At 40.2% G+C, this 14,227-nt stretch overlaps 1 protein-coding gene across 4 annotated transcripts in view; it reads right to left on the bottom strand.

Moving 5' to 3' along the window:
* The window catches only part of TMEM131L (transmembrane 131 like), a 118,171-nt gene that overhangs the window by 67,818 nt on the left and 36,126 nt on the right, over positions 1–14,227 (bottom strand). For all 4 annotated transcript variants that reach the window (XM_090036436.1, XM_090036435.1, XM_090036437.1 and 1 more), the window contains exon 4: positions 927–998. In XM_090036436.1, coding sequence (XP_089892562.1) covers positions 927–998 — 72 coding nt within the window. The remainder of the gene's footprint in view (positions 1–926; positions 999–14,227) is intronic.

Raw genomic sequence — 14,227 nt, 5'->3', positions numbered from 1 at the left:
TTGGAACATTCCTTTAATTCATAAGAGGTTTATGTTTTTTGGGTTTTGTTTTGTTTTGTTTTTTAACTGATGGGATAAAGGGAGCTACTCATTTTTAAAAGGCTTTCCCCAAGACAAAACTTGAGAAGCACAGAAACCCTTAACTATGGGGTCCAGAAGTAGATAAACATTATTTCTGACAGTGATTTTTTTAAAGTATTCAGTCTATTCTCATAAAAATCCCACTCCTAGATATACAGAGGCAATTTACCATAAAGCAACCATTGAGTGGTAGGAACCAATTTGGTATAGCTACAGGGTCATCCATAAAAGATGTTTACTCGCTGTTAACCCATGATCATCTGTTTCCCACATATGGTCACCCAATCCTTTGTAATATATTTCCCCCATACTGACTTCTAAGCATTTTCACTTGACTCCCACCAATCAATATTTCTTTAAACCAGGAAACTTGCTGCAGTCCCAATGGTAAGTCATATTTCTGGTGACAAAGATTTAGAAGCTGTACAAGCAAAATACCAACACATCCTTGTCTATACCAAGCTCTTTTCTGAGAAGGTTTACCTTTGTTAGCAACAGCATCGGCATGTGGGTGCAATGGCAATCATGGGAATACTAATGTTATTGGAATTGGCCACCATGTTATGCAGACTTACTCAGAGTCATCCTGCTAGGGAGCTGTGGCTCAAGGATGGTGGATGAGGATGGTGACTACACAGAAGTCAGAGACTGGACACAGATGATCCCAAATGGATGTGTGTGGGGGCAGAAGGAGGGGGGAGTCATTATGATGGTTTTCTTCCTTTAGACCCCTCTTATAGGTTTTCCCTGGAAATGAATGATCTGAGCCATATTCTTTTATCCCAAAATGTGCCTCAGTACGGCAACCCAACATTAATTATTTATTAAAAGAACAAGATACTCACTGCATTCCAAAATGCAAAACTGATGGGTGGAAATGCAAGGCCTTCCCATTAGGTGGCATCTTTGCTGAGAAGCTGAAAAAGAGAACAGACATGATGAATACTTTGCAAATAGGATATGATGAAGCTAAGTCAGCTGTCTAGCTTACATGAGCCTGCCTTGTTTCTGGGGTCTCCCAATTGTGCATCCCAATCATGCTGTCATCCGATATTTCTATTCAGCCATGCTCCCCATCATTTCATAAGAATAAAATATGGTAGACTATGCCAGAAATCATTAAAAGTGCAATTATTATTCAAGCTAAAATGTCCTTACACGCACAAGAGAATTTAGACAATGTCATCACAGAAACTGCACCACATCTTTTGTATTGTCCAGTTATTTCCAGTAGTAAATCCTAGGCTTACAGATATTGCTGTATTAGCCCTTTTCCAACAGATGGCCGCAAAATAAAGGTGTAACATGTTTCAGTTGTCATTTTGCCTTTCTTGGTCCCCCAAAAAACTTACAAAAATATTCTTATGGGATCTTGCCCTTTTAAAGCAGATCTAACTTGTCTCTATGCAAGCTGGAATTCCATGGCAGACAAAAATCCCACTGCTACTATTCTATTAATTAAAACTGCTTTTCATCTTACAAATATGGTGGCAAAATAAGGTATGGACTCCATAGTCCTGTATACGTCCAGTGCTAACTATGACTTTTGAAAACATCTTCTGTGTAGACACAACCTTTGTCTCAGGTAACTGAAGACCAGTTCTAGAGGTACAAGGCAAGCGATGCTTGCCACAGAACGCTCTTGAAGAAGTGTAGAAGCAAAACCTTTGATGAAAGCTAAGGAAAAAAAAACCTGAACAGGCACTGGGAAACATGCATTTCCACTTGTGGAAGTTTTGAAAGAGAATAGAATTAAAGACAGGAATGTGGAGGTGATATCTTTGTCACCACCATCAATATTTATTTTGCGTGCCCCAGTAAACACAAAGTTACCATTCAGAATCAGGAACTCACTGTATTAACTGTTTTCACAGCAACAAGCATCTCCCCTGTGCTTTGCATCTCAGAGCTGGTTCTCTAACTGTGTGATATAAAAGCTATATCTACATCAAGGCTGTTTTAAAAAACATAGCACTGGGTCTATACAGATTACAAACACAGCTCTGAAGTCCAAATCTTATTTTTTACCACCAGACTGGTTAGATGCAAAACACTTACAACTGGGGTCAAACAAGCAGATGGAAGGAAGAGTTTCCTGGTAATAAGATGATAGTGTTGTATAGGTGTGTTAGGTCTACACTTTCATGGTTTGCAAAGTTTGATATTTGTTTTAAAAGAAACACAGCTCTGCTCAGGTGCTGTTCAGGCAGAGTGCCCTTGAAGCAAAGATATTGTCCTAAATCAGCTCTGAGGTGGGATTCCATGGTGCATAGCTGAAAAAACACTGGCTCCCTATTTAATAATAATGCATTTTTATAATGTTATTCAATACCTTGTATGTCTTAAAATGCTGTTATTCCTTTCGGCAACAAACAAGACTCCATACCTATATGGAGGACTACCAACAAAACTGTTATGAGAACTCACAACATATACAACACACTTCAATGAAAGATAGCTTTGTACTATAACCCTTCCCACCCCTTACTTTTTTAAGTCCATTTTTGATTATCATACAAATACAGCAAAACAAAAGTCTGCATCTTATCCACTCAGGCAGTGGTGGGTGTACGGCTGTCATATCTTGAACCCCATACATGGCTCTATTCAGTTCCTACATTTCTGCAGCTGTTGTAGAGTCACCATCCCCTCCCTCGTGGATGTTTAAAAGCTCCAGCAGATTTTTTTTGATAAACAAGGAAAAGGCGCTAGGCATTCTTGGCCCCTATTTTCTAAGGGAATGGACTAGAAGATAGCACCAGGTTTAGGTAACTTCCTGATTTTCACCTAAAGAATTCTGGGGAGAATTCCTTGGGAGAAAATTTTCCTTGTGGGATACCTGGATGCAAAGCACCACCATGCAGCTGCTGAAAGATGGACACAGGGCAAACTGTAACTGAAAGAATACAATTTGCATCACACTGAACTATTAATTCATACAGATATGCTAAGCTATCACTTAGTCAGTTATCTAAAGAAGGCAACGGCCAAGAGTATAGCACCTGAGAAAGACTGAAGGAGGGGGAAGAAAATTCATTGGGGCTTTTGTTTTGTTTTTGTTTTTTGAAAGGGAATTATCATGACAAAACTATTCTAGCAATACTATGAGGCCTACCTACAATGAAAAGGGAAAGAGTATTTCTAAGGGATGACGAGGTGGAACGGTCACAAACTCCTGCAAGACCATTTCAGGCTGGACATAAGGAAGAATTTCTTTACTGTCCGAGCCCCCAAGGTCTGGAACAGTCTGCCAGCGGAGGTGGTTCAAGCACCTACATTGAACACCTTCAACAGTAAATTGGATGCTTATCTTGCTGGGATCCTATGACCCCAGCTGACTTCCTGCCCTTTGGGCAGGGGGCTGGACTCGATGATCTCCCGAGGTCCCTTCCAGCCCTAATGTCTATGAAATCTATGAAAGTGTTTGAAATGTTATTCTCCACTACTATTCAGTCCATTTTCTTTTTCAAAGTCTGTTGGAAGCTAGCAAAGCCTCTTCTCATGTCTATTTTTGAGATGGCATATGTATCCCAGGTCTTCAAATATATGCCAATACATACCTTCTGATCTCAGCAAGGGCTTTGACATGGAAGTACATGTCGTCTCAATCCATTTTGAGATGCAATTTTAAAAAATTAAATTTGACATTCAGAATTACAGATTTTCTCTCTTTCTTTTAAAGAGCTTCTACAGAACATACTCAAAAAAGCTCACAAGACCTTTCATAAGAATGTTGCAGGGTTAAAACAAATGCACAAACAGCAGCCTAATAATGGCAGTGTTGAAAAACCAACTAGAATAAACAGTCTTCTTCCACTAAAAACAGATTGGGTTTCACCTAATCCCAGTTATTTCATTTTTAGAACTAATGAATATTACTTCATTAAATAACGGGCTGAACAGACAAGGCCCTATACTTAACAGATGATAGGGAAGTGCTATCAGTTAATTTGGAAGCAACTTTAAACTTAATTCTAAAGTGTTAGAGCACATTCTAGGTATTAGCCAAGAGAATCCTACTGTTCTGGGGGGGGTAAGAGGGGAAGCAAAAAAGTGGAAACGGGGGCAATCAGAAGACATGCAGAACCCCTGGGAACTGTTAGCACAGAGGTGGTCAACCTAGGGCATGGATGGCACAAGTGGCACAGGCAGCCTCTACGTGGCATGTAGCAGACCGGAAAGGGAAAAAGCAGCACAGGGGCAAATAAGCTAGGGAGCAGAAAGCAAAGCAGCATATCATGCAGGGGGTACAGGGCAGGGAGCAGAAAGCAGAGCAACACATCAGGCAGGGGAAGGAGACTGGAGTGACACTTGGGGAAGGCACAGAGCTAATTTGTGGCATGCCTGCCAAAAAGGTTGCCCCCACCGCCACTAAGTTAGGAGACCCAGCACCCTCCATTTCAGCTGTGCCATCACCTCCATACATTTTAATATGCTGATACCCCCTACGTGACTATTTCCAGACAGAAAGAAAAGAAATGATAATTGTGAGGGGAAGTACACAACAGGTAGCCAGCATGGAAAAGGAGAAAGAAAGAACAATATTAGAAGAAGAGGGTAAGAAAGATACAGCCCTTGGCATGTAGAAGGCTTGAAATGATGAGGGAGAACCTCTGGCATGCCCCCTGGGGACAAGCAGTGAATGGGGAGTACATAAAGACCTGACACAGAAGGAGAGGTCCAGGGAAAGGGATATTTTCTGAAATTGAGGGAAATGGGAAGGTGGCACACAGGCAACTCATGGGACAGAAAAAGGGCTACAAGCAGTCCCTGGAGCATCCAACAAGCTTGGCCTCCAGAAGGAACTAAGAGTAACATTTTTTTAAAAATAAAAACGGCTTGACCTGGAAACTGGCTAACCTTATCATGTGCTGCATCTTTGGGAAAAGAAAAATGGCATAAAAAACACCCATTCGGTTCTGTGGATTTACAGTGGCATTTCTGTTTTTTACTCGGTGTTTTGTGATGACCACTGCTGCAGTAGGCCAAATAAAAGAGTTATTATTGTGAAACTGACTGCACATGCAAGGTACTATCAAATGCACAAACTAAACACCCAGGGAAAGATTTCTCTTTTCTTCTTTCAGTGAGAGGTAGTTAGCCATGGTAGCCTGAAGTCAGGAAGAAAGTAGGGCAGGGTGACACCTAAAAGACTAACTTATTTCAAAAAAACATAAGCTTTTGTAGGTGACAGCCAATATGCCAGAGGCTATGAAATCTTATTCCTTTCTGAATGAGTTAGTTTTTGAGATGCCAACCTGCCCTGCCTTCTTTCACTTGAAGAAGATTTATACTTCATAGACTAACCTAAGTATACAAAGGTCACAGTATCTGAGGAAGTGAGCTTCAGCCCATGAAAGCTTGTGGTATGCACGTATATACACACACTTTGGTTAATCTTGAAGGTGCAAATCTACCCTACCTTCTGCACAACTTCAGACTAACACGACTAACTACATCTCCCTGTTTCCACTTGTATTAGGCTCACAGGTGCTATCTGTAACAACATACTTCTGTGCATACTGTACACAAGCTATTGTTCTAAGTGAACAAAGATGTTCCCCTTTCACTGAAAAACCAACAATATCTTAAAAGAAAAATTTTCATATTTCACTCATCATAAACAGAGCAGTTAAACCAGAACAATAAAAGCTTTTTTCTAAACAGCCAAACAACGTTAAATCCACATCCATTTATTGATAAAGTATCTTTTAGTGGATCATCATATGAGTATCAATTAAATTATCAGTTCCTTTAAAGGAAGTTCACTTGCTATTTGGGGACCTATCCTCATCCTCCTTTTTACTGCACTTTACTTGTACCAGAACAAGGGGGAGGGGTGGGAGGGAAGATTTGTTTCATTTCTTTGGACCTGCTTCATATGAAAAGGATCTTTTCTTTTCTTTTTCTTTTCTTTTTTTCAATATGCTGGCACTGCAACGGAAATAAGAATTTAATAACTACAGTGGCACATTCAAAGTCTGTACAAACATGAGCCTGTTAATTCTCTTACTATTACCATCATTTTAGAAAGAGATCATTAGCCACGTTAGTCTTAAGTTAGGCAGAAAGTAGGGCAGTGGGACCCCTGACAGATTACCTCGTTTAGAGAGGCATGAGCTTTAATTAGGCTACAGGCTACTCTACCAAATGCTAGCACAGTAACCTGTAGCCTACCCCAAGCACATGCCTCTCTGAACAAGTTAGTTTGAAAAGTGCCATACCACTCTTCCTTCTGCATCATTTCAGAAGCTGGGAAATGGAAGCAGTGAAACGAAATTTACCCAGTGAAATGGTACTGGTAGAATTTAAGCTCATTCCTATCCACCAGTGGTACTCAACCTTTTTGCCCAGCGGACCAAATGGGCACTGCCCTGTCTGTGGGCTGGATCTAGCTGGGTCTCCCAATTCAGCACCTGGGGTGGGCACAGCAGGGCCCCATTCAGCTGTGCAGAGGAGGGTGGGGAGCAGCCTGGCCCCATGAGGGGAAGGGGGCTTCAAATGGCCCCAACCCAGCCCCATGGGGGGAGGGGGGGAGGTGGTTTGACAGCACCAACCAGGTCCTGTGAAGGGGAGGGGGCTTGGCCTGCTCCAACCCACCATGGGCTTGGTGTGTGGGAATGTTATAGTGGGGGTGGGTGGCCCTATTAATAGCCACCACTCCACCCCCCCTGCCATATTTCACAATCCTTGTGAAGCCCCATGGGCTGAATACCATGACTTCATGGGTTGCATTTGGCCCACAGGCCAGAGGCTGAGCAGTCTTGCTCTATACTAAATTGGATGAATAAAAGCAATGTTGGATAAAGCAGATACTGGAGTCTGAATATTTTATTTGCTCTTTATTATACTTAAATACAAACAGGTTATTCTGATAAATGAAATCAGAAAACTGATGCTCAAGTGGAATGAACTTAAGAACAGGCAGGAATCACTGAAATCTATTTCTGTGTCTGCTACAAATTTTATGAAAGATTTTGGGCAAGTCCTTTAATATCTATCTCTATTCCTCAGTTCCTTCATCTGTATGGTAGTAATAAACCTAATAAACCACTTCAGGGTTGTTGAGAAGTTTAATGTACAGAGGTTTGAAAATGCAACTTAAAAGTCTGAAGCAACACTGGGCATTTCAATTTTGTAGTTCTTATTCTGCAGCCTATCCCAGCCAGCTCTAAACTGATCTTATCTTCTACAGTCACTTAATCATCAGAATCCTAGTTAACTCTATTACATACAAGAAGGTGTGCTACAAGGAAGCTTTCCATAACACCGAAACCCTCTGATATAAACCCTGAATAACTTATTTAATGACTGAAAAGATGACCGTTGAGAGATTTTTAATTCTAAGGTTTATTTGACAGGAACATATCAATTTAAGGCTAATCCATTCAGACTGTTATTCAATAATGGGTGTTGCATTTGGCATATTTTGTATTAAAACTGGTTAACTGTAACTTGTGCAGTATAAAAAACTTCCAAATTTATCACAGACATGGTTTTTATTTACAGTATGAGAGTTCTCCTGAGTAAGTCCCTAACAGCCATCAATTTTAAAGGGACAATGAAAGAGGCAGAATTATTTCTGTAGTTTGGGAAAAAAAATACACTAAAGTACAAACCAGGTCATTTGTTGACTGCTGTAAATATTTCTCTGCCCTTTACAATCATTACTGTGTTGACCATAACCTCATACTTCCAACTAAAGGGAGCCAACTAAAATTCATTTTTTATGCAAATAAGATAACTGAACAGAGCTCAGAAAATGACCCAACTCTCACCTGCCCTGCCTTCTGGAAAAAAATGCACACCATGCAGGTAGCCCACCCCAATAATGTGGCCCAATACACCCTCTAGTGATTATGCACATATAGAAGTTTATAAACATTATGGACGCATCCAGATGAGCATGCAAGTGCAGGGATACACATTTCCCCATGGGACAAGTAGCAGCAGCACATATTTGTCCCGCTCCTATTTGCCCCCAGGCACTTCCCTGCACGCGTACTCCAGCACATGGCAAAATGACCTGGATGTGGTAAGGGAGCCTACCTGGGATCCTGGGGACCTCCCGGGGTAGTAGTGGTGCCAAGCCAGCTGCTCAGAGCCTGGCCAGCAGCCAGTGTGGCTCAGACCAGCCAGGGTCCCTTTCTGGTGGTGCACGCTGCTTATACCATACTGTGATTTTTAGCAGCAGCTTTTGTAGGAAGATCCAGGTGTCAAAAAAACCCTGCTAGACTGCAACTTAGCAGCATGGCAAACGGGAGCACAAGCACTGCACGTGGCTTGCGGTGCCTCAAACTGGTTTGAGATGCCGCAAGCCGCAGGTATGTGCTTATTGGAACACGCCCTATTATTTACATGCTAGCAGAACTAGTTCCTTGGCTCAAGTGACAGAGGCTTTTACATCCACAGGCCCAAGGATGGCGAGGCATTTTTACATTTGGCTATAATTCCTGTAACCACTAGTCCACTCTATTCCCAAAGGCCCTAGGAATCCTGATGGCCTACATGGCACTGTTGTCTAACAGCTGCATAACTCACAAAGTAGGTTCTCTCTCTCTCTCTCTCCAGAGGCTGACCAACATCACAAACAGCCATTTCCATGGCACCTGTGTCATCAACTCTAGATACTGATTTCCAGTCTCATGATTTTTAAGTAAGGAGACTAACAGAAAGGAGGGAGTTTTGTATAAAGAAACCCATCTCAGCTCTTCAGCACATGTCCAATTTTGTTCACAAAAACAGGCCTATCAAGCTTTTAACCTCAGTTCTACTACTAACTTCCCGTAAGACTTCCTGTCACCTCTGTTCTTTAATTTCCCCTTCCACCAAAAGATGTAAAAATTTATGCTGGTGTGTCAAACTCTCTGTAAAAAAATCTGTATTCGGTAAGGAGAGAAAACACTGCTTTCTTTTGACGACTTAGGCTTGGATGTTAACAAACATACTTCAGCTTGCATTCAACCTTGCAATACCACTGATACAAGTGTTTTGCAAATTTGGTGCCTAAGCCATTAAAAGGCAGCCACTGATGCTGTTTCTAATTAAACCAGTTTTGTAATAATCAAAACTGCAGTTATTGTAGTAGAAACTATGATTTAAAAAAAAGCAACATGGTTTCTCAGTCAGTACAGGACAAGGTTAAAAATGAGATGGATACTCTTCCCTCTTGCACACTGAAAAAAAAGAGACTCTAGGGAAAATGGCCAAAACTATTAAATGCTAAGCCTAACAAAAATGAAGACAATTAGACTCAAAGACCAGGGTGGTAATTCTTGGAATCTGCTGAAAAATAATCATCTTATGTCTCCAAACTAGAAAGTTTGGGAAGCTTTTCTAACTACTGAATGGAAGTGCAAGTTTTAACAGCTAATGGTTAAGAACAAATTTGGGGAAAAAATCAAAATCTAAAAGTAGAGAGGAATAGAAGACAGGGATCTTTACATTATGCAGAGTACTGAGGAAAAAAAAAAAAGAGAGGGTGAATTATTGAACAGGTTACATACAGAGATGAAGAAACACAAAAGCTTTAACAGTGACCAAAGCTTAAAGGAACTGTCAGAATTAAAGAAGGGAAGAAAATAACATAATACTCCTCTGTGGACGCTAACTTGCATAAAGGGAACACTGTTGATAGAAGGCAGACATCTGTCTTTATGTATATTTTAGGAGAGTGGAATGTATCTTTAAATATTACATTTTTATTTGAAAGCTGGTTTGATTAAAAAAAACAACATTTACAAAAAAAAAAATCTAAGACCAAGCGTTAGGTGTGAATGTCTGTAACGAATATCACCTGCTACAAGAAATCTCTCTGTTTAGTGTATATATTCATCTGCAATAAAATGGGCTTAATTAAAGTAATGGGATTACATAAATCATCTTTCACCACTTGAAATAACTGAAATGTGTGGCATTCGGAAATCTATTTATAACAATACTTTGCCACACAGGTTCCTAACAGCTCTCTCTCCCTCAATGCATAACCAATACCATGGAAATGTGTAATTTTAGGTATCTGGATTGACAGGCTGGCTGGGGTAAAGAAGTTAGTACTTGAACTTCCAGAAGGGTCCAATTACCCTATTCAGATTATTTCAACAGATCTTCAACATCTAGACAATTTATGGGTCACAAATTACCATGAACACAATGTAGACCATTTTAGATACCTAACCAGGTAATTATGCTTGCAAACCAGGTACCATGTGGCCAAATGGAACCTGCAATGGTTTATGACCACAATGAAATCTCTTGCTAAGCTGAGGCTGAGAAACACCAAATTTATTTATTTTGGATACAGGATCGTCAACCATTAGTCTACAACACGCATACAACATAATTTAATTTGGGACTTCTCACTTCTACTGCCAACAAATCTTAATGCTGGTGGTCTATGGTCATTTTTGTATTAATTACACAGCTTGTTTACACATTCCATAATATGAGGAAGAGATGGTGGGGAGGGGGGAGAGGAAGAAGAAAAGACTTTTATGACAAGTGCCTATTAAGGTTGAAGTATTCTAAGGTCACAGGTTTGGGGTTTTTTGTTTTGTTTTGCACGTATTTCCTGTTTGTTTATTTTTATATTGTTTCTAATAAATCAGTTGTCTGATAATTTTCAAATCCTGCCAAGGAAAAAGCACATATTCTGTCATTGTTTACTATATTCTAATAACCTTAACATAAATCTATTCTCACTAAGTCCATGTAGCAAACATTTGCAATTTTATCAGGGGTTTTGCCACATACAGCACCTTGTCTACAACCCCAGACACTGCTGCTGATTACCTGAAAACCTCAACTTACTTTCTTTTTTACTTTAATTGTATCTATACCACATATGTGCTAAAAACTGTGAATCTTAAAGGCCCAAAATCCAGAAGGCAATTACTACAGGTGCACCAATAAAGACACTCTTGGCCAATACTCATAGGGGATGGGATCCTATGACCCCAGCTGACTTCCTGCCCTTTGGGCAGGGGGCTGGACTTGATGATCTCCCGAGGTCCCTTCCAGCCCTAATGTCTATGAAATCTATGAAATTAACCAACCATATTGACCCATGCCGAGCTGGTAAAGTGCAAGGCATTTTAAACTACTGACATAAATAAACCTTATTTTGTTTTGCATTTATAATGCATGCACATTCCTCCTGCCTGCTCTGGCCCTCGATGAGGAACGCAGTAACCACCTTATTCCCTTGCATGTTGCCCCCTCACCCACAGCTCCTACCCACAGCCCTGCTCCCCACACAGCCCATGCTGTTGTCCCAGGCAGGCTGGGTGGACCCTCATGCAGACAGCAGCACCAGGCACATTTGGCCCCAGAGCACACCACTGCCTCAGCGCCAGTGGGCCCAGTACAGCTGAGTTCCCACGGCCGTTGGAGAGAAGCCACTTCTGCAAAAGCACCAGGTGCCCGGCACAGCAGAAGGTCTTGTGTGGCACCTTACCATGCCTGTGCGCAGCTCAGCATCTCCCTGATCCACAGGGAGCAGAACAATGGACAGACTTGGCTTTTTTTTGTTCATATGGCTTTTCAAAAACAAGGTGTTCATTAGATTCTGGGGCCTGCTGTAGGTGATAAAATGTGGTGTGTGTATATATCTTATACTTAATCCCATTATTCTGGTCGGAGGGGGAGCATCAATTTGTGATTTCTGACACCTGTGATTGAACACTCAAGACTTCCTGAGGAAGCATACAACCCTAGATGCACCTAAATGTGTTTGTATATGCCAAAGTGGAACGATTTCAGAAAAACAGTTGAGCACTCACAATTCCTATTGATCTCATCGGAGCTACCAAGCTCCATACTTCTGGCAATAAGACTACTTAAATTCGCAACTTTAGTCAGTGAGCTTTGAAAATGCTGGGTTAGTGCTGCAGAATGAATCACTATTAATATGTTTCTTAGAGAAAGACAGTTATTGAATTGTGAGATTTTTATTGTCCATGGTAAAACTGGTTTCAACAAGGTCAGCATCCACTTTACGTACTTAGGATAAAAATTCTTTAAAAAGGAACCCTGCTTGTTGGTCTTCGTAATACTGTACCCTTCTACAACAATGCTTTATCCAAAGTTCTTAAAGTGCTATACACTCCAACTTGACAACAGTGATTAATAGGTTTCTGAAACAGGCAGGAAAAGACTAAAAAGATAGAAGCCCTGACCTAAACTATATCTACACGTATTTTGGCAAACCAGATTCTAACACAATTTAACACTGTTCAGCCTCTTGGCACTACCCATGCAAGCTCTCACAGAGCAAATCTGAAGCAAGAGCTCGTATTAAATATGCATCTGGATAACATGATTTGAACTCCAGTGAAGAAGCCAGAGGGTAACAACAGATCACTGATTTAATCTTGGCTGCTTTGTTACAATCCCCTTAAACATTCAATGAACACACATCTGCAAGAAAGGTAGCAAAAGTTAGAGTAAATAGTGACATATGGGAAGAGATGGCAGATATGCTGAAATTCATCTCATCCTTATGTGTTACTTACAATAGGGTTTTATACAAATATATTGGGGAGAAAGGGGTAGGAAAGAAGAGCTAACCTTAAATGTATCAACACCACGGTTTGCTTAAATCATTCCTCAGGGTGAGTCCAGAGCAGTCCATTTCTGCCAATTCCAATAGCAGCCCTCCTTTAAATTTTTTACTTTCATGTGTAAGTAAGTGCATTTTAATACTCATTTTGCCCATAAGAGCTACCTCCAGTCTTGACAGAATGGGGGAGGTTATTGACAGGAAACCTAATTAAGGCTGCAATACTCAAGGGTAATAGGAAGTTACATTCTTTTTAAATATCATTGCACCTAGCCATTTCCTTTTTCTGTCTACATCTACAACCAAAAAATTTCCATCTGCACAGAAACCATTTTTAGTTGTACCAGGACAGTTTAGCAAACAGAATTAAAAAATTCTGTAACTAATCATAATCCTGGCCTGTTTAATTATTAACACTTTAATCTTCCTGCATGTGTTGCTTTTTCATCTTGCTTCAATAATCTATGGCTTTCAGTTTCTTTTTTAAAATGTAAGAGTACAGACCCACCTAAAAACAGATTTGCACTGTCGACCTTAATGGCTCATAAAAAGTCTTTTTGATGCATCTGGTAAATACTAAAACTTTCATGAGAAGTCCCCTCCCCCCCACCTCCTTCCCTCTGAAACCAAAGAAAAAAGGAATGCTAACTAAAAAGGAAGCTAAACAAATGACAGAAAAGAAAACTCTCATCTTAATTTATTCCCTTGGGCCTAGGCATTGCATGCATTTGACATCACTTGCCCGGCCAGGGCTCCAGAGCAGTGAGTATTTCACATACCACGGAAACTGCAATACCCATCTGTGGTTTTATGTTGACACAGAAGTAGTGAGATCCAGCCTGGATGTTGCATGTTATAGCTGTTGTGCCTTTCTGTCAGATCTTTAAAAATCAGTATTTAAATTATGTTTATGCCTGAAAGCTTGCAAAGAACTTTTTTCCAACTATTTCGTTGGTCTAATAAAAGATATCACATCTACCCAAAGAACCTTGCCTGCCTATGTCCTTAGACCAACACGGCTACCACCAACAACCACAAATTATGTTTATCTGTTAACTGATTATTAATGTACTAATAATGCTTTATTTAAACAGCAACATAAAACTAAAATAATAACATAGGTACCCATGTCTGGAAAACTACCTACAGTTCTACACTATACTACTTACTACAAATAGGACCCAATGCTATGAAACCTATATAAGAAAACAACGCAGTGAAACATTTCACAGGTCTAGAAGTGTGGAAGCACAGATTCTCTTGAAAACTTAAACAGAAAATATGATTCTTCTTCAAAATCATTTCATAAAACATTTGGTAAAGGAATAAAGGAAACTACATGCAATACATCTGTAAAGCATGAACAGACTAATCAGAATTTAAATTACATAAATTAGCTGTCTAACATCCCTCAATCTTTCATATAATTAAATTGCATTTTCACAGTTGCAATAGATTTGGTTATACTATATGAAAGAAAAAACAATTCCGCACAACTTCAAGTAGCACAAAAACCTGTAGGAAAAAAAAGGTGCGCTATACTTTTGTCTAAATGTACTTTACCTGTAGCATGGTGCTGCAGAATGA

Source organism: Crocodylus siamensis, chromosome 2, assembly GCF_052110815.1.
Source record: "Crocodylus siamensis isolate JL-2025a chromosome 2, ASM5211081v1, whole genome shotgun sequence".
Classification (NCBI taxonomy): domain Eukaryota; kingdom Metazoa; phylum Chordata; order Crocodylia; family Crocodylidae; genus Crocodylus; species Crocodylus siamensis.
This window is presented reverse-complemented; position numbering and strand designations above follow the sequence as displayed.